General features: G+C 48.6%; 1 protein-coding gene across 1 annotated transcript in view; it reads right to left on the bottom strand.

Moving 5' to 3' along the window:
* Positions 1–4,502: 4,502 nt before the first annotated feature.
* The window catches only part of CAPN8 (calpain 8), a 71,355-nt gene continuing 55,483 nt past the window's right edge, over positions 4,503–20,374 (bottom strand). Inside the window, exons 13-21 of the mRNA XM_065936739.1 lie at positions 16,834–16,870; positions 16,467–16,535; positions 13,603–13,660; positions 11,592–11,656; positions 8,095–8,163; positions 7,608–7,686; positions 6,953–7,069; positions 5,643–5,701; positions 4,503–4,526 (exon numbers count right to left, since the gene is read on the bottom strand). Coding sequence (XP_065792811.1) covers positions 4,503–4,526; positions 5,643–5,701; positions 6,953–7,069; positions 7,608–7,686; positions 8,095–8,163; positions 11,592–11,656; positions 13,603–13,660; positions 16,467–16,535; positions 16,834–16,870 — 577 coding nt within the window. The remainder of the gene's footprint in view (positions 4,527–5,642; positions 5,702–6,952; positions 7,070–7,607; positions 7,687–8,094; positions 8,164–11,591; positions 11,657–13,602; positions 13,661–16,466; positions 16,536–16,833; positions 16,871–20,374) is intronic.

The following is a 20,374-nucleotide window of genomic DNA, read 5'->3' on the forward strand; positions in this document are numbered from 1 at the left end:
GGGCAGGGGCCTCCACCAGCTACAACAGCAGGATGCACAGGATGCTGAGATCGGATGCTATCAGGACCTGGGTGGGAAGAGCGCCTGCCGCATGTGGCAGGGCCACTGGCCGGATTCTCCCAACACTGCTCAACGTGGCTTTTGCAATTGTACATAACCACCAAAAGCCTAACCTGGGCACATGATGTGAGGAGAAAGCTGATAACACGAGGCCCTGAGCTCTCGCAGGAAAGGGGACTTGCTAGAGATGCCTTGCTAGTGTGGAATTACCCAGAGTATCTGCTACACCCTGATCGCTTCCCACCCCATCATCAGGTTCCCTGTTCCCCGAGGTCTTGGTTGGGTCTGGGGGCTGCATGGGGGCGTGTGTGTCTCTGCATTTACTAATGAGGAAACAAACTCTGCCTTTGAGAGGTGACAGGACTCTGTAGGTGGAGGAGGATGGACAGGAAGGGAGGGAGGGTCACCCAACTCCCACAGCTGCCTCCCAGGCTACCTTGAGCCTCCAGCTGAGCCACTTCACTCTCCTTCCAGAAAGTGGAGAACCCAAGAGCCCCCATGGATTCTTTGCACAAATCACAGGAGGCAGCCATGTCTCTGGCGGCAACAGCTCCCTCTACTCCCTGCCCTGAGTGTATTGGGGGGGGGGGAGCAGCTCATCAGGGGACCCCCCCAGGGGACATATCTTCTTCCCATCCCCCCCAGTCCTTCACCCACCCACAGAGGCTGGCTCTAATCCAAATATCAGCAGCCCCCCTAGGGCTTCTGCTGCTGGAAATTGTCGTGAGGGACCAGTGCAAACACAGTGTCTATTGGGAAAACCAAGTGGGACCCAAGCTACAGAGCCTCCTCATTTGCAAAGGAAAGGACACGGTTTTCATTCACTGAGCACCTACTCTACACGGGCACTGTTCTAGGCTCTGTACGAACAGGGAACACTGCATTCACAGACCATCCATAGCAACAGGGAGGCCGTGAAACACAGTGCAATAGCACATGGGGAGTGTGGGAAGCCAGGGGAGCCTCCCTGGGGCATCCATCCAGGAGCCACCATCCAGGAGGGGCTGAGCTTTCCTGAGACACAGCCACATCTGGGGCGATGAAGAGGCCATACCAAAATGCAGCAGCCCCACTGCCTTAATCCAGGGGAAAGAAAGGAGCATAAAGCAAACTCTCAAATGTTTAACAGGAAAGCTATGTGGTGTTAAGATCCTTAACCGGCCTCATGGACTGTATTGGTAAGAAGTCTTCAGGATAAACCTTACCTGGGACCCAAGATCCCTAAAGCAAATCCATTTTGTATTGAGAGTATATAAGCTTTTTGGTTAGCAAACTATCCCCTAAAGTAGCCTGTAGGCCTTCGAAATAAAGCTAATAGTTGCAAGTTGATTATAACACAGTACTTTTCATTTAGGCAGCCATGCTATATTGAAAATATTAGAATTGTTTTGTAGCACTTAATATTTTTTTAATTTATTTTATTGAAGTATAGTAGATTTATGATGTTGGGTTAATTTCTACTTTACAGCAAAGTGATTTAGTTATACATACATATATTCTTTTTCATATTCTTTTCCATTATGGTTTATCACAGGATACTGAATATAGTTCCCTGTGCTATATACAGTGCAGCACTTTTTTCTAAACACAGTGGGACAGGGACCTGAGCCTGGTCAGGGAGCATCAGACTAACACCAGTTGGGCTGACGGGGCAGGCTGGGTGGCACCTCCAGGCAGCCTAGGGCACTTGGACATAACACCTCCGGGGTCCTGCTGATGACAGCTCTGGAGATGAACACTCCCTCATACCTCTGACTGGATGAGGAAGGGCCTCTTTCCCTCTTAGACCCACAGGCCAGCAACCAAATACAGCTCCTTCTCCACCCTCCAATGAACTGAGCTCTCTGCAGGGGCGCCATCCCAAAGCCTCTCCCTAGAAGTGAGGCCCCAGAGCGCCCAGCATCCCCTTCACTTAAGGGCTACCCCTGCTTCCCCCTGGGCCTTGGGAGAGTTGAAAGCAGTAGTAAAGCTGACTGGTGGTTCGTCAGAATGGCCATCATCAATAAATCTCCAAATAATAAATGCTAGAGAGGGTGTGGAGAAAAGGGAACCTTCCCACACTGTTGGTAGGAATGTAAACTTGTGCAGCCACTATGGAAAACAGTAGGAAGTTTTCTTAAAGAAATAAAAATAGAGCTACCATGTGATCTAGAAATTTCATTCCTGGGTATATATCCAGAAAAAAATAAACACTAACTTGAAAAGATTACAATAGTTAAGACATAGATACAAACCAAGTCTCCATCTACAGATGAATGGATAAAGGAAATGTGGTATATACACATATATATGTATTATGTATACATATATGTATACACACATATATATAATGGAATATTACTCAGTCATAAAAAAGAATGAAATAATGCTATTTGCAGTAACATGATAGACCTAATATCATACTAAGTGAAGTAAGTCAGACAGAGAAGAACAAATATTATATATCACTTATATGTGGAATCTTAAAAAATAATATAAATGAATTAATATACAAAACAGAAACAGACTCACAGTCATAGAAAACAAATTTATGGTTCCCAAAGGGGAAAGGGTGGCGGTAAGAGATAAATTAGAGGAGTTTGGGGTTAACAGATACAAACTATTTTACATAAAATAGACAGGCAATAAGGATTTACTGTATAGTACAGGGAACTGTATTTAATATCTTATAATAACCTATAATAGAAAAAAATCTGAAAATATATATATATATTTGAATATATATATAAAAAATATATATATATATTTGAATCACTTTGCTTTACACCTGAACTAATACAATCTTGTAAATCAACTATACTTCAATTTTTAAAAAAAAATCTGACTTGTGTTATGCCATACTTATAAGTCATGTTCCTGTAAAAAAAAGATTCATCCAGTTGCATTTATAGAGGTCAAACACTAACCCTTAATCAGACTACTACCGAAACCAAGGTGTGTGTATATTCTCTCCAGTTGCTCACTGCAATGGACTGAACGGTTGTGTCCCCTTCAAATTTAGATGTTGAAACCCCACATCACAGTGTGGTAGTTTTAGGAAGTCGGACTGTGGGGTATTAGGGTTAGTTAGATAAGATCGGGGTCTCCCTGGTGGCACAGACTGTAAAGAATCTGCCTGTAATGCAGGAGACCCAGATTCGATCCCTGGGTCAGGAAGATCCCCCGGAAAAGGGAACAGCAATCCACTGCAGTATTCTTGCTTGAAGAATTCCATAGACAGATACATGGCAGGCTACAGTCCATGGGGTCACAAAAGAGTCAGATGCAACTAAGCAACTAACATGCACACGCACACACACACACACACACACACACACATGTAAGATCATTAGGGTGGGGCCCTCATGAATGGGATTGAAGTGTTAGTCACTCAGTCGTGTCCGCCTCTTTGTGACCCCATGGACTACTAGCCCATCAGGCTCCTCTGTCCACGGGATTAGGACTAGTGCCCTTACAAGAGTCACGAGAGAGCCTGCCTCCCTTCTGCTCTTGCCATGTAAGGACACAATGAGAAGTTCACAGTCTGTAGCCCAGAAGCAGATCTCACCAGAACCCAAGTGTGCTGCACCAATCTCAGACTTCTAGCCTCCAGAACTGTGAGAAAATAAATGTCGGTGTTTTATAAGCCACCTGGTCCCTGGTATTTGCTAGCGCAACCCAAATAGACTAGGACATCCATCTTCCTTTATACTTCATTTCCACAGTCAGCGCGCAAGAGTCAGCTCCATCCCCAAGTGCCCATCAGGACGCTGGGCTATGGCATCTATTTTCTTACCAATAACAAAGATACTCCTGTTCCACTGTGAGCAAAACTAACCTGAACCTCATCTCCCCTCAGGTAAGAATTCCCCCCAGCAAGAATTTTCCCTCCCTTTGCTTTCCCTTGGGCAATGCTGACTTGGAGTGTAGCAACTTCTCCATCTGCAAGTGAGGAATAAAGAACTCCTCCCCTTGCAGCTCATCCCAGCACCTATCTCAGAAGGGTGTGGAGCAACTCCTCTCCTGCAGGTGGTCCTTGGAGGCAGCTTAATCTGTAGCAGGCCTCTTCTCCAAGAAATCCACCCGCATTTCTCATCTTGCAGCAGCTTTGGGCCGGGTCATTTCTCAAGGACATCTTCTTTCCTAAAGCAGGAACACCCTAGAGCAACCCCCAGATTGTGTATCAATAGAGAAAGGCAGAAACCCTTTTGGCTCACAACTTTAATCAATTTCTATCCCTCCACGGTGCCCTGGGATCGGCTTAAATGCTGTTGAAAGAGATCTCAGACTCCTTGATTGCTCCAGTGGGAGAGGCCAGGATTTCAGGAAACAATAAACAACAAGGAAGAGATGAAAAATTAATGAATGCCCTCTTAAGGATAAAAGTCCACAAAACTGCAAAGAAGGGGAGAAAAGATGCAGGCAGGTTGTCAGGGAGCATCACTGATGACCAAAACCCTGGGTCACACCAACATACAGCACAGCCACTGCAAAAGAAAGACAGAAGTAAGCTCAGGGGTCCTCTGGGAGCTGTTGTGACTCCACCAGAGATGTTCTCCAGCCTCACATGGGTGTGACTTGCTCTAGCTCCTTCCCCAGGAAGTGCCTTGCTCCATAAGTGGAAGCAAGGAAGCCCTTCACTAAGTCACTGCCCCCCAGCCAGAGCCCCACAGACATATGGCTTAGGAAAAGCTTAGCCCCACAGGGACTTCCAAAAATTTCAGGTTCAACCCAATTGAGCCTAATATGCTTCTAGGAAGGCCTTCCCTAGATCACTGGAAAGGGGTCAGCAACACTGCCATTCTAGAGCAGAAGAGAAGTGGCTGTACCCAGACAACTACGCAGGATCAGGAATAAGCCAGTGCTCTAGCTCTTCTGCCTGAGAAGCAGGTCGAGGGCAATGGCCCCCTCCTGAATCCTTGGGACATGCCCACACCTGCAACTCCACAGGCCAGTAAAGGCCCTGCTGCATAGGCTACGGCCCTCCAGCGAGAGGGGCATGTAAACAGTAATTTACACCCATTTATTTTGCATCTACTCTTGTTGCTGTTCAGTCACTCAGTCATGTCTGACTCTTTTTGACCCCATGGACTGCAGCATGCCAGGCTTCCCTGTCTTCCACCATCTCCCAGAGTTTGCTTAGATTCACATCTATTGAGTTGGTGATGCCATCCAACTATCTCATCCTCTGATGCCCCCTCCTCCTCTTGTCCTCAATCTTTCCCCACATCAGGGTCTTTTCCAGTGAGCTGGCTCTTCGCATCAGGTGGCCAAAGTATTGGAACTTTAGCATCTACTCTATGTTTTGCAATTTAATTCTTTGTTTCTGATTTCCTTCTATATGTCAAAGACATTTTGCCTGAGAAGTTAGGCACTTTAAACTGTACCCACCACCCCCAATTTCACCCAAATTAATAAGAGCTTGCATCCTTGAAATGATCTGAGATATAATTGATGACAATCACACTCCTCCCAGAAATGCCTGCCACAAAACACGCACTGTTTCCACAAAGAAATAAGACAAGCCAGTGTGAATAAACAGCAGCAATACCATCCAAGAATTTTCAAGTACCACGAGCAAGCAGTTTACCAAAACTACTTACCTCAGCCAGAGAGAGCTGGATAATGCCATTCTGGTCCTTGTCCAGAAGTCTGAACAGTTCTAGAATGCCAGAGCAGGAATGAAGTCAGATAAGGATGCTCCTGGACTTCGGAACAGCCAGAGAGCTGCCTCTGTCCACCCCACACCCACCTGGCACCCTCCCTCCATCTCCTGCACCCTCTCCAGCTCCCACCTTGCTTCAGGGACCCCAAAAAGCTAGATCTGGATCCAGAGCCCAGAGCAGTGGGATTTTGGCAGCAGATGTCCACTCATCCAATTAGACAAACTTCCAGCTGTGAGCAGAGAAGTTCCTTTTGCCATCTGCACACTCAGAGTTCTAGACACTTGTAATTCTTTTAACAGGGGTGGGGGCTGGGGTCATGGAACAGGGTGGTTGCCCCATGTGTGGGTAATCTAGACACTAAGCTTCGCCTCTGGCTGCCTGACCTTTTCCCAAACTCCTTCCCTTAGTAGGATATATTAGCATAAGCATGGGGCTTCCTCGATGACTGGGTGGGTAAAGAATCTGCCTGTAATGCAGGAGACAGAGGTTTGATTCCTGAGTCAGGAAGACCCCCTGGAGGAGGAAATGGCAACACACTCCAGTATTCTTGCCTGAGAAGTCCCAAGGACAGAGGAGCCTGGTGGGCTACAGTCCATGGGGTTGCAGAGTCAGACATGACTGAGGGGCTAAGCACAGCATTACAGCATAAGCCCAAGCGGGCAGAAGACTATCCACAGCCTCCCAGAAGGAAACCCCTATTCCCTCTCTGGGAGGTGATACCTGCTCTCAGTATGATTCCCACGGATGAGAACAGACACCAAAAGCCATCTAAGGACCATTGCAGGACTCATCCATTTGTTGCAGTGTCTGCACACAATAGGTGCACAAAAATCTCCCAGAGGAGGCAACACCTTGGGCATGGCCAGCTTGGACTTCCTCAGCCCCTTCAGTTTCTGCTGCCCCTCCCTCAAGAATGCCATGGTTACCTAAGCCTTTCTGGTTCTGCTTTCTAGCCCTGCCCCCCGCCCCTTCCTATACCTCGGGAGAAGTGGGATGGGTCAGGGTGGGGGTGAGGGGGCTTTCCTGGTGGATCAGATGGTAAAGAAACTGCCTGCAATGTAGGACACCCAGGTTTGATCCCTGAGTTGGGAAGAACCCCTAGAGAAGAAATGGGCAACTGACTCCAGTGTTTTTGCCTAGAAAATCCCATGGACAGAGGAGTATGGTGGGCTACAGCCCATGGGGTCGAAAAGAGTCGGACACGACTGAGCAACTAACACCTTCACTTAAAGGAGAGAGTGACTCACTGAAGAGGGTCTCCAGGCGGATCATACAAGCAATGAAGCTGTCAAAGTCCATGGTGAGTTTGCTGCATGCATACCGCATGGCGATGGTCTGCTGGACCTGGTCACTGAGGGTGAAACCTGTGGGCAGAGGGCAGCCAGGGTCATAGATGGAATGAGAGGCTCAGTTGTTTCCAACAGAACTCAGGGCTAACTCTGGCCTGATGCTGCCCCCTTCAAAGGATACCAGAGGATTCTGGCCATCAAATCAGTTTCCTTTTAGAAAATCCTCAACAGGATGAACCTCCTCCCTGGTCCAAAAATAGGTCTGGAGCTCCAGCACTAACTTAGCTTTGCATCACATGGACCACAGCAAAAAAAAAACAGGGAAGGTGAAGGGACTGCCTCTCCTGCCCATCCCCTTCACAGCCTGGTCCTGTGATTGTTGTCACCTTCCCAGGAACAGGCAAAGTCCTTGGAAAAAGTCTAAAGAATCCAGCAACTGCAATCCTTCCCTGCTCGCCAGGTAAGGAAGGTATTCAACACATCTTTGTTATCACACTGACATCCAACATAAGGTAATTACCACTGACAGTCATTAGCAACCACCATCATATTAAGCACATTTAAAATGAGCACATCCTGGTCTCAAGATCTTGCCTGCAAGATGTGTCCTCACCTGCCTTCTTGAGGGCCGTCCTCATCTCATGGGCATCGAAAGTCCCCGAGTGGTTATGATCGGTCTCCCGAAAGATCTCCTAAAGCAGGGAAACATTCCAGGTGAAAACAGCTGTTTGCAGCCCTTGAAAAACCATCTCCCTCCAGCCCACTGCTTCCTCAACAGGCCAGGGACACCCTCAGAGGCTTCACTGATTCCTCCCAAGAAGTTTCCAGAACAAAAATAGGAACTTGTGCTGAGAGCCAGTGCTAGTCCTTTTGCTCTGTGAACAGTGGGACTTTCTCTGGCAGCACTGGCGCGGGGGCCTGCTTAGTCCTTCCTGGACAATGTGTCCAGTCTGGCATTCACTTTGACCATGATGAAGGATCTGGTCAGACCAGGACGGGAGATTGATCAGGAATGGATGTCAGGAAGGGCAAGGCACTAGAAACAGAATGAGGAGAGTGACCAGAGCCCAGAGGTGACCCAACAGGGAGGAAAGGGTTACCAGATACTTCCAGATCTTCAACCAGAGCGTCTTGAATTCCACCAGTTCCAGGGAGCCTGTCCCATTGCTCTAGGTGGGTTAAGGCCAACACGATCAAGCCCAGATTCCACAAGCTTTATGGATCACATTCTCTTGTGACCTTGCACAGTGAATGTCTTAAGACCTCAGTGAACATCCATGTCTGCAGTAAGCAGGGCCCTGGGGGTCATGGTGGGAAGGGTTGGTGGGAGGCAAGTTCAAATAAAGGTTAAAGAGTCAAATGCTCACGAAGGCCCTCGTTTGAGGTCAGGCACAGAGGTAGGGACAAAGGGCAAATCAGGAGCCTAAAGCCCTCCTACAATATCATTCATTTAGTGTCCAGCATCCTCATCATCATGGGACATTTAGAGGGTGGAACTAAACAATCTGTAGTAAATTCTCTTCCAGATTTAAATGTCTGCCATTGATATTTTTAGAGTTGATGACAAAATGGTACCAGAAGAGTCCTCAGGAGCATGAGATTGGGATTCTTAGCCACACACAGTCTACACACATTTGTCTGGTGCTTTGAAGGGGCTCCGAGCTTCTCAACACTGATTCCCAGGGATCCTGGGACATGGTCCCAGGAGGACAGCTGGCTCAGCCGAAATGGGCCAGGGGTTCTGTGCAATCCTCTGTGTCCAGTGAATACTGATTAAGCATTGGGCTAGACCTGGGGGAGGTGCTTTTGAACTGTTTGTGAAGTTTGGTCTCTTTGAAACTATCCTTTTCTTAGCCATCCCAATTAATTAATAGATACCAGTGTGTTACAACTCAGGTGTTAAAATTCTGAAACAGACCATCATTCTCACCTCCTTCAACTAGCCAAACAAAAATTCATGTTTACACTCAAGACTGTAAACCTCACCCTTTAAGGAAGTCTGTGCCTTTTATCTCCACAATCTATGCTGAGTGTTGGATGCACCACAACCTTCAAATCCTCACTAATATGTCTACCAACATACCTGAGGATAGTAATCCACAAAGAGGGCTAATGCTATGGTCTAGCCAGACCTGTGTATACTTGTATCTCATTGCAGTCTCACAAGACCACAAGAGCTACACTCTGTTATCCCATTTTCCAGGAGAAGACATGAGGTTCACAATATTCAATAACTGTGGTAGGGCCAGAACTTGGATCTCCTGTCTGTTCCAAAGCCCTGTGTCAGAGCACCAACATATCCTCAATTCCAGATGGAGCTGCTGACTCCCAGGCCTTATCCCAGACGCCCTGAATCAGCATCTCCAGGAGCGAGACCCAGGCAACTGGATTTTTAAAGCCCCATGATTTTTCAGTGCTGATACATGCTACACTGGACCACATGTTATACGATTCTATTAACATGAAAATATCCAGAATAGGTAAATCTATAGAGACAGAAAGTGGTAGTAAGGCAGAGGGCTTGGGGTTGTTGAGCAAAAACATGAATGACTGCAAATATGGGTGCAGAGTCCCTTTTAGGGCTGATAAAAAGCTCTAAAATGGATGGTAGTGTTTGCACAACTCTGTGAATATATTTTAAAAAATCCACGAAATTGTACCCTTTAATTGGGTACATTGGATGGCATGTGAATTATGTCTCGATATCGATAGCTCAACAGGTAAAGAATCCACCTGCAATGCAGGAGACACAGGAGACATGGGTTCCATACCTGGGTCGGGAAGACCCCCTGGAAGAGGAAATCACTACCCATTCCAGTATTCTTGCCTGAAAAAATCTCACGGACAGAGGAGCGTGGTGGGCTACAGTCCAAAGGGTTGCAGAGTCAGACACCACTAAATGACTGAGCACACATGCAAAAAGTATTTATACAAGGCTCCATGGGGCTTCCCTTGTGGCTCAGATGGTAAAGAATCCACCTGCAATCCACCTGTGGAAGACCTGGGTTTGATCCCTGGGTTGGGAAGATCCCCTGGAGAAGGAAACAGCTACCCACTCCAGTATTCTGGCCTAGAGGAGTCCATGGACTGTATAGTCCATGGAGTCACAAAGAGTTGGACACGACTGAGCAACTTTCACTTTCACCATGGGCAGTTCTGCTATATTTTCTGGTTCATAACCACTGCTCCCAAAGCATCCAAATGGTGAAATGACACTCTTGAAGAACGACTGAGGCACAGTCCTCCTAGAGCCATGAAAATGCAAACACCCCTGGGAACAATGTTTGAGGGACCAAAAGGTCACCCTCAAATCTAAATGAAAGTTCATAGGCAAGTTTGAGAAGAATGACTCAGAAATCAAGGAACCGTTTGCAGAAAAGCGAATCAACAGTTAACAGTTCTTCAAGGCCCACACGTTAAACGTGGACCTCACTGAAGGACCATGCTGGCCTCATAGAAGGCCACAGGACTGGACAGGTTCAGCATCTGAAACTCTGGGACCACAAGGATAGAACCAGCTCTCCGCGGTTGACACCCCCAGCAGAGGTCAGCACACTCAAGGTGGTTGTCCAGGCCCTCTGCACATGGGCACCGTGCAAGTACAACTCATCCCTCCCACCCTAGAGGTCATCACATCTCATCACAGATGAAGCCCCCAGAGCTGAAGTACATCCTCCGAGGCTCCAGTTTTCAAAGAACTCGCCTTCACCAGCAGCACCATGGGACACCGTAACCTGGACCCACCCAAGAACACGTTTCAAGGAAGGGGTGCCCTGCCCTCCCCCACTCTGTGCTCAAGCTGTTCCTTCCACCTGGAATGCCTTGATCGTCTCCATTCCTCCCCAAGTCTGTCTCATTCTTCAATATAGAACAAGGGTTAAATCAGGTCAGAGCGAACAAACGCATTCTATCCTGTGTGATCAAATTCTCAACAAGTGGCGTCAAGGCTGGGAGACAGAGACAGATGGGGATGGGGAGAGCCAGGGAGAGGAACGAGAAGGAACCGAGCCTCCTGGGAGGGATGCTGTGATCAATGGGAGGAAGGCCACAAATGCCATTTCTGCTATCTCTGAACTATTGACATGTATACACCACCATGTGCAAAACAGATAGCTAGTGTGGAGCTGCCGGATAGCGCAGGCAGCTCAGCGTGGTGCCCGGTGATGACCTAGAGGGGTGGGATGGGGGGAGGGAGGAGGTTCAAAAGGGAGGGGATATATATATATATAATTATGACTGATTCACGTTATTACACAGCAAAAACCAACACAACATTGGAAAGCAATTATGCTCCAATAAAAAAAAAATTAAGTTCTTGGTGAAAATGAATGTGAATCACCCAAAAAAAAAAAAGGATTTTAAACAAGTCATTTAAACATGGCACACCTTAGTTTTTTCGCCTGTAAAACAGAGAGCATCTCAGGCCTACTGAGGAGCAAAAATGAGATGACATTTTTCTTTCCAGCTCAGGCAGGGTACCTGCCACATGCTCAGAAAATGCTGGTTCCCTTCTCTCTCTTTCCCCTGCCTCCATCTCAGGTGGAGGAGTCGAGAAACCCAGGATCAGAGTAAAAATAATGTGGCATTTAAAGGATACATCCATCAGGCTGATCATCTCTCTGCAAGTGTTGATGTCAAATCCATCAAATTTGATGTCTGTTCCTAAATATTTAAATAGAAAGGGGGGAGTCAGGATCATTTGAAGGCACGGGAAATCATCTCCCTGGTAGGAGGCCACCAAAGACACCAGCCAGAGTACAGAGCCGAACGTGAGCTCCACATAAACAAGCGAGCTAGGTGGCGGACTCCTGGGAAGAGGCCCCCTGGGGTCCCACAGGTGGATGCTGGCCTAGGGGTTCAGTGTCAGAATCTCAGCTTTGCTACCCACAAGCCATGGGACTTGAGCGAGCTAATATCTCTGAGCTGTGCTATTCTGCTCCATCAATAAGAACAACAATAATACTTGCCCCCAAACCCAACTGGTGATAAAATTAGATAATGTAAATGAAGTTCTTAGCACGGTGCTCGGTCTATGGCAAGTTCTTAATAAATCAGCTAAGTTTTTATTGGCCGGGTATTGTTCAAAGCACTCTATTTTGTTTAGTCTCTACGTCAAGTCCAGCTCTTTTGAGACCCCTTGGGCTGCAACCCAGGTTTCCCCAGTGGCTCAGCAGAGAAGAATCTGCCTGCAATGCAGGAGTCTCAGGAGATGTGGGTTTGATACCTGGATTGGGAAGATGCCCTGGAAGAGGGCATGATAGCACACTCCAGCAGTCCTGCCTGGAGAATCCGATGGACAGAGGAGTCTGGTGAGCTACAGTCCATAGGGTCACAAAGAGTTGTACACGACTGAAGTGACTTAGCATGCAGGCATGGACTGCAGCCCTCCAGGCTTCACCCTCCATGGAATTTCCCAGCCAAGAATACTGGAGTGGCTTGCCATTCCCTTCTCCAGGGGATCTTCCCGACCCAGGGATCAAGGCTGCATCTCCTGGGTTGGCAGGTGGATTCTTGACTACTGAGCCACCAGGGAAGCCCTCAAAGAACTGTACCCCATGTGCTAAATACCTTCATACCCATTTTATAGATAAGGAAACAGAGGACCAGAGAGGTTAAATAATTTGCTCAAGATGACATAACCCAGGCAGAGCTGGGATCTAAATGCAGGTCATCTGGCTCCATAGCCCGAGCTTTTAACCACAACACACAGCCTCTCAAACAGTAGCTGTTAATGTTACTGCTAAATTGCAGGCATCTCTGGGATCTACAGCCATCCCTGGCTCCATGCTCACCTTGCTCACACCTGAAAGCCAAGGCAGGAAGACGCCAAAAACCCTGCAGCCCTCTCCACTTCCCTGGGCTCTTTCTCTGCCAGGCAGGAGGAATAGCTGGAGCAGAAGGTGGGGAGGGCCTTCAAGCCTGGGCTCTCAACCCCGGGGAGGTGCTCAGTCCCAGGGCGGGCTCACATCCTGCTTTGCTCCTGTGTCCTTCACGCTCAGACCCTGTTCTGCTGCGATGGGTGAACATACCCATCACTTGACCAGCCAGAAGCCTTAACCTGGCCCATCCTCGGGCTAGACAAGAAACCAGCTCCGAGTCAGCTCACATAGATCTGCGGTTCATAGGGCAAGGGCATGCTTTTCCCCAGCCTGGGTGCAGTTTGATCCTCTGCCAGCCCTCAGGACTTGCTAAAGTCTAAAGACAGAGAACTGTCACGATCAAGGACAGGCAGAATCGTCCCCTCCACACACCTTCTCCAGAGGTGCACTACAGAACAGGATTTTCAAGCTGCATAGTTTCCACAGTACCAAGTTATTAATTTTGTGGGTGAATTTCATTTACGTCACTCTCAGTCCAATTTTTCTCCTGCCAGGACTCAGGACTCGTTGCTGTAGGGCCGACTGGTCCCAGCATCAGCCCCGCTCTCACCCTGCCCACCACCCCTCTGCTCCAGCCTCTCCCACCTGCCAGATGCTGTCTCGGTACAGGAGTCAGGGCCCTGGTCCCCATCTGCAGTGCCCCTGGCCCCATGCCCACCCCCACCCTCACTGGCTCCCAACATCTCTCAGGCTCCCAGACTTCCTGAAAAGCCCCCAGGAAGAACTTACGTTTGGAAAACACTTCATTCAGAGCCATCTTGAGTTCATTGGCCCTGATCTCAGAATCCTAGAAAGAGGAACCCGAATGCAAAGCATGTCAGACCCTAATGCATGTTTCAAAACACAAAATCCACATAGATTCAGACACCAGGTTCACTGACCCTATGATTTTTAAAAAGTTGTGACAGCTTTAAAAAAAAATCCAATTCACAGGTTCTGAGGGGCCCCCATAGCCCAGCGAGAAGTGTATATCAATGGCGTGAGTTGGGTACACTCATAGCAGAAGGCGTCACACAGGGTCTACTGCCTTTCTCAGCCTTGCCCAACCCAAGACCAAGACATGGCGAGAAGCAGTAAAGGAGCTAGTGCTGACAGCCACGTGCCTGGGGTGGAGCATCCTCAAAACCTCACAACAGCCCTGTCCTCGTGTTAGGGTGAAGGAAGCGGTGACTCTGTAAACTGCTAAACACCATATGGGCTTCCCTGCACATGGGGTACAGTTCTTTGAGGGCTTCCCTGGTGGCTCAGTAGTCAAGAATCCACCTGCCAACCCAGGAGATGCAGCCTTGATCCCTGGGTAGCTCAGTCAGGAAAGAATCTGCCTGCAATGCAGGAGACCCAGGTTCAATCCCTGGGTCAGGGAAGATCCCCTGGAGGAGGCAATGCGCTCCATTATTCTTGTCTGGGAAATGCCATGGACAGAGGAGCCTGGAGGGCTATAGTCAATGGAGTTGAACATGACTGAGCAACCAAACCATCACCAAACACCGGATACCTTTACCACGTAATTGCCCCTTGCCTGGGATATAATTGCCGGAGTTCACAGTCGCCAGTGGCAGAACTGAGATTCGAAACCTAAGTCTGTCTCACCCCAAAGTATTCGCTTTCCCCACTGCATCTGTGGGAGCTGCTACTTCACATAAAGCCCATCTCATCCCGGAAGTAGACATTTTGGGGACTAGGGTTTTTCACCTGCACGGGGCGGGGGATAAACTCTGAGCCTCAGGATTACTGGTCCCTTAACAACCAGCTGGAGGACAGACCTCAGGCAGGATGACAAATGAAGCTCAGAGACAGTGAGGCTCAAAGAAGGGGCGCCAGACTAAAATCTGGGTTCCAGTCATGACTTCCCCCCCTTATTTGCCACAGGACCTTAGCCAAGTCACTTCCCCTGGTGAGGTGTGGTCTTAACACTTGTTCCCACAGGGCCCCACTGCTCCCCTCTTCCACCAGCCAGGCCCAGGCTGCTCAACTCGAAACAAGTAAGGTGGGAGCTGTGAGCTTGCCTTTGAGTGCAGCTGGCCTCATTCAGGCACAGAACGGTCAGTCTCAATAATAAGACCTGGGGACACCCTGAAAAGCCTCCAGGCCAAGAATGGGCTATTGAGAACTTGATTGTCCTTCACAGGGCCTCGTGCCCCAGCCAGCTCCTTAACCTCTCTGGGCCCGACCCTACACCAGGAGAACAGCGACAGTGACTAATATTGCCCCACCAGGCAAGAGAGAAAAGATAAGGTACATGAAGAACTACACAAATAGGAGCTTTTATTTTGTTATCAGTCTTGATGTTCCAAATAAAATATGGCCCCTTGGAAGCTAAGGCAACAAGGTTTTGTTAGCAAAAACATTGGTCTAAGTGTCTATCTAAAACATAAATTGCCTCATTTTTGCAAAGCTTTCTTTAATGGCTATATAAAGGAATTGTGTTCCCAGGTTTTATTTTCTGCAAAGGATTTTAATGTATTTTCTTCTACTCCGTCCTTAAGTCTATAAAGTGGCTCAGAGCGTTCCGGGGGTGGACAGCATTGTTTTTCTCCTTCTGTTACAGGATGAATGTTTGCATCCTCCAAAATTTGTATGTTGAAATCCAACCCCCAATGTTAAAGTATAGAAGAAGGGACCTTTGGGAGGTGATTAGGTGATGAGGGTGGAGCCCTCATGAGTGGAATTAGTGCCTTTACAAAAGGGACCCCAGACGGATTCCTAATCCTCTTTCTGCCACATGAGACAGTGAGACATGAGTCCGCAAGTTAGAAGAGAGCCCTCCCCAGAATCGGACCAGGTCGACACCCTGATCTCAGACTGCTAGCCCCCAAAACTGTGAGAAATAAATTTCTGTTGTTCAAACGCTTCCCAGTCTGCGGTACCTTGTTATAGCAGTCCAAGATGACGGACGCCTTTCCAGGCCCTCTGGCAAACCTATTATCCTTCAAAGAGCAGTGCATTCGCTGAATTTATGGGGCCAGTTGTGACACTTGGAGTCCTGAGTCTGCTCTGACTTACAGCCCCTCAGGACTGGAATCACAATAAGCCAAGTCAGCGGGATGGGGCGGGAAGGAGCAGTGGGCTCACAAGCTCCACAAGCCCCCAGGCGGCGCTGGCACCTGGGCCAGGCTTGACTTCCACAAGCCCAGCTCTGTGGTGTCCCTGAGGGCAGGTGAGGCAGCGGGACAGGACGCACTTAGCCCAGGCCTGGTTGACTGCCGGCCACCTGGGCTGGACGATTCCTCTCATCTCTGGAGGATGTAGGGAAGTTTTGCCTCCTGGTTTTCTAGTCAGGGCTCTGATTCGCCAGGCCAGTTTACACATAGAAAGGCTTTTGGCAGGACCCGGAGACTCAAATTTTCTACTTTCTCAAAATGCAAGATGACACAGCAAGAAAAGTGGCAGTGGTCAGTCCCACAGTCCTCTCGCCAGCAGCGCAGGAAAGACCTCAGGCTTCAGACAGGAAGCGGCAACAGACAGACCTGGGAGGCCTGCAACCTGTGGCCCCTGCTACTCAAGGAGATGCAAAGGGCAAAAGACTCAGCTGACCTGAGCTTTCTCGAACACTCTCCTGCCCGTGTGGGAGCTCATGTCCGCCCTCCACTCACCTTCCCGGCAAACTTCTCAAACAGGCTCCTCAGCTGGCTGTCTTCTTGCTCCAACTTGCTGGGTCGTGGCTAAAAGGCAGGGCAGTTGCAAAGTTAAGATGGGACTCACTGAGAAAAATGAAAGATGAAGATTTAAAATTCATTCTTGCATCATTCACTACATCTGTCGTGAGTCTTTTGTGTGCTGGGTACTGCGTGGGGGGAGGGGAGGCATGGTGATAAACAGGAGGGGTCCAAGGTCCTGGCCCCAGGAGTTTCCCATCCAGCCAGGCTCAGGGGTCTAGGGGATTCCTAAGTAATCAATAAGAAGCCCCGAATGACTACTACAAGTCAGTGTCAGAGCTTGGCATTTTAAAAGGTGGCATACCTCATGTGGGTTTCCAACTACCACATCCCCAATTTCCCTGAAACACAGAGAAAGGAAAAAGCAAACACGGATAAGTATTAACAAAACGTATAGCTAATGGCTGGGTTTTTTAGGAAGTCTGTGACCCTCCTGAGGGACTGGTTTCCCAACACAAGACCTCCTTTCCCACTATCACTAAACTGCACAAACTGAACCAGGATCCCTCCCTTCATGTCTCCAACTCCCACCCCACCCTGAGTTTTCCACCAGAGACAAGAGCTGCTAAGGTCAGTGGGCCCATCACGGAATCTAGAATATTCAGCATGGAGGACCACTCATCTGGGAAATTCTCTCCCCACTTTTCCCAGTTACTAATCTCATCTTCCCGGCTATGTGAATCCCTGCTGAAGTGGTGTCTGGTGAATGAGCCACCAAGCCCAAAACCCATGAGTCCATGCTTACATGTACATGGTATGTGGTGCAATGTGTTTTTGTGTGTGTGTGGTATGGGGGGGTGATACTATGTGTTAAGTGTGTGTGTGTGTGGTTTTATGTGTGTAGGTAGTATGTGTGTGGTGTGTAGTTGTGTGGTATATGTGATGTGTGTATGTACAGAAAGTATACCAGGTGTGTGTATGGTGTGTTTGTGGTGTATGTGTAGTACATGTATGTAAGGGATATGTGATCTGCATGTATGTATGGCATGTGTGTATATGAGCACAGTGTGTATATAGTGTGTGTTTTATGTCTGTAATGTGTTGGTAGGAAGGTGCACAGTAAATGGGGTATGTGTGGCATGTATGTGTTGTGTGTGTGTGTGTGTGTGCGCGTGGTACGGGGAGCTACACTATGTGTTAAGTGTGTGTATGTGGTGTTTATGTGTGTGTGTGGTTTTATGTGTGTAGGCAGTATGTGTGTGGTGTGTAGTTGTGTGGTATATGTGATGTGTGTATGTACAGAAAGTATATCAGGTGTGTGTGTGCTGTGCATGTGTGGTATATAAATGTAAGGGACATGTGGTCTGCATGTATGTATGGTATGTGTGTATAGTCACAGGGTGTGTGTGTAGCATGTGTGGTATGTCTGTAATGTGTTGGTATATAGGTGCACAGTATATGGGGTGTGTGTGGTGTGTGTATGTGAGATGTGCGTGCACTGTATATGTGTGGTATGTGTATGTGAGATGTGCATGCACTGTATATGTGTGGTGTGTGTATGTGAGATGTGCGTGCACTGTATGTGTGTGGTGTGTGTGTGTGAGATGTGCGTGCACTGCATATGTGTGGTGTGTGTGTGTGAGATGTGCGTGCACTGCATATGTGTGGTGTGTGTGTGTGAGGTGTGTGTGCACTGCATATGTGTGGTGTGTGTGTGTGAGGTGTGCGTGCACTGCATATGTGTGGTGTATGTGTGTGAGATGTGCGTGCACTGTATATGTGCGGTGTGTGTATGTGAGATGTGCGTGCACTGCATATGTGCGGTATGTGTGTGTGAGATGTGCGTGCACTGTATATGTGTGGTATGTGTATGTGAGATGTGCGTGCATTGTATATGTGGGGTATGTGCGTGTGAGGTGTGCGTGCACTGCATGTGTGTGGTGTGTGTATGTGAGGTGTGCGTGCACTGCATGTGTGTGGTGTGTGTATGTGAGGTGTGCGTGCATTGTATATGTGGGGTATGTGCGTGTGAGGTGTGCGTGCACTGCATATGTGGTGTGTGTGTGTGAGATGTGCGTGCACTGTATATGTGTGGTGTGTGTATGTGAGGTGTGTGTGCACTGCATATGTGTGGTGTGTGTGAGGTGTGCGTGCACTGCATATGTGCGGTGTGTGTGTGTGAGGTGTGTGTGCACGGTACACGCGGTGTGTGTGTTGAGTGTGTGGTGTGTGTATGTGAGGTGTGTGTGCACTGCATATGTGTGGTGTGTGTATGTGAGATGTGCGTGCATTGTATATGTGGGGTATGTGCGTGTGAGGTGTGCGTGCACTGCATGTGTGTGGTGTGTGTATGTGAGGTGTGCATGCACTGCATATGTGGGGTGTGTGTGTGTGAGGTGTGCGTGTACTGCATATGTGTGGTGTGTGTATGTGAGGTGTGTGTGCACTGCATATGTGGGGTGTGTGTGTGTGAGGTGTGTGTGCACTGTATATGTGGGGTGTGTGTGTGTGAGGTGTGTGTGCACTGTATATGTGGGGTGTGTGTGTGTGAGGTGTGTGTGCACGGTACACGCGGGGTGCGTGAGTGTGTGGTGTGTGTATGTGAGGTGTGCGTGCACTGCATATGTGTGGTGTGTGTATGTGAGGTGTGCGTGCACTGTATATGTGGGGTGTGTGTATGTGAGGTGTGCGTGCACTGTATATGTGTGGTGTGTGTATGTGAGGTGTGCGTGCACTGTATATGTGTGGTGTGTGTATGTGAGATGTGTGTGCACTGTATATGTGTGGTGTGTGTATATGAGGTGTGCGTGCACTGCATATGTGGGGTGTGTGTGTGTGAGGTGTGTGTGCACTGTATATGTGGGGTGTGTGTGTGTGAGGTGTGTGTGCATGGTACACGCGGGGTGCGTGTTGAGTGTGTGGTGTGTGTATGTGAGGTGTGCGTGCACTGCATATGTGGGGTGTGTGTATGTGAGGTGTGCGTGCATTGTATATGTGGGGTATGTGCGTGTGAGGTGTGCGTGTACTGCATATGTGTGGTGTATGTGAGGTGTGTGTGCACTGCATATGTGTGGTGTGTGTATGTGAGGTGTGCGTGCACTGCATATGTGTGGTGTGTGTATGTGAGATGTGCGTGCATTGTATATGTGGGGTATGTGCGTGTGAGGTGTGCGTGCACTGCATGTGTGTGGTGTGTGTATGTGAGGTGTGCGTGCACTGCATGTGTGTGGTGTGTGTATGTGAGGTGTGCGTGCATTGTATATGTGGGGTATGTGCGTGTGAGGTGTGCGTGCACTGCATATGTGGTGTGTGTGTGTGAGATGTGCGTGCACTGTATATGTGTGGTGTGTGTATGTGAGGTGTGTGTGCACTGCATATGTGTGGTGTGTGTGAGGTGTGCGTGCACTGCATATGTGCGGTGTGTGTGTGTGAGGTGTGTGTGCACGGTACACGCGGTGTGTGTGTTGAGTGTGTGGTGTGTGTATGTGAGGTGTGTGTGCACTGCATATGTGTGGTGTGTGTATGTGAGGTGTGCGTGTACTGCATATGTGTGGTGTATGTGAGGTGTGTGTGCACTGCATATGTGTGGTGTGTGTATGTGAGGTGTGCGTGCACTGCATATGTGTGGTGTGTGTATGTGAGATGTGCGTGCATTGTATATGTGGGGTATGTGCGTGTGAGGTGTGCGTGCACTGCATGTGTGTGGTGTGTGTATGTGAGGTGTGCGTGCACTGCATGTGTGTGGTGTGTGTATGTGAGGTGTGCGTGCATTGTATATGTGGGGTATGTGCGTGTGAGGTGTGCGTGCACTGCATATGTGGTGTGTGTGTGTGAGATGTGCGTGCACTGTATATGTGTGGTGTGTGTATGTGAGGTGTGTGTGCACTGCATATGTGTGGTGTGTG

The sequence above is a fragment of the Muntiacus reevesi genome, chromosome 5 (genome assembly GCF_963930625.1).
Source record: "Muntiacus reevesi chromosome 5, mMunRee1.1, whole genome shotgun sequence".
Taxonomy (NCBI): domain Eukaryota; kingdom Metazoa; phylum Chordata; class Mammalia; order Artiodactyla; family Cervidae; genus Muntiacus; species Muntiacus reevesi.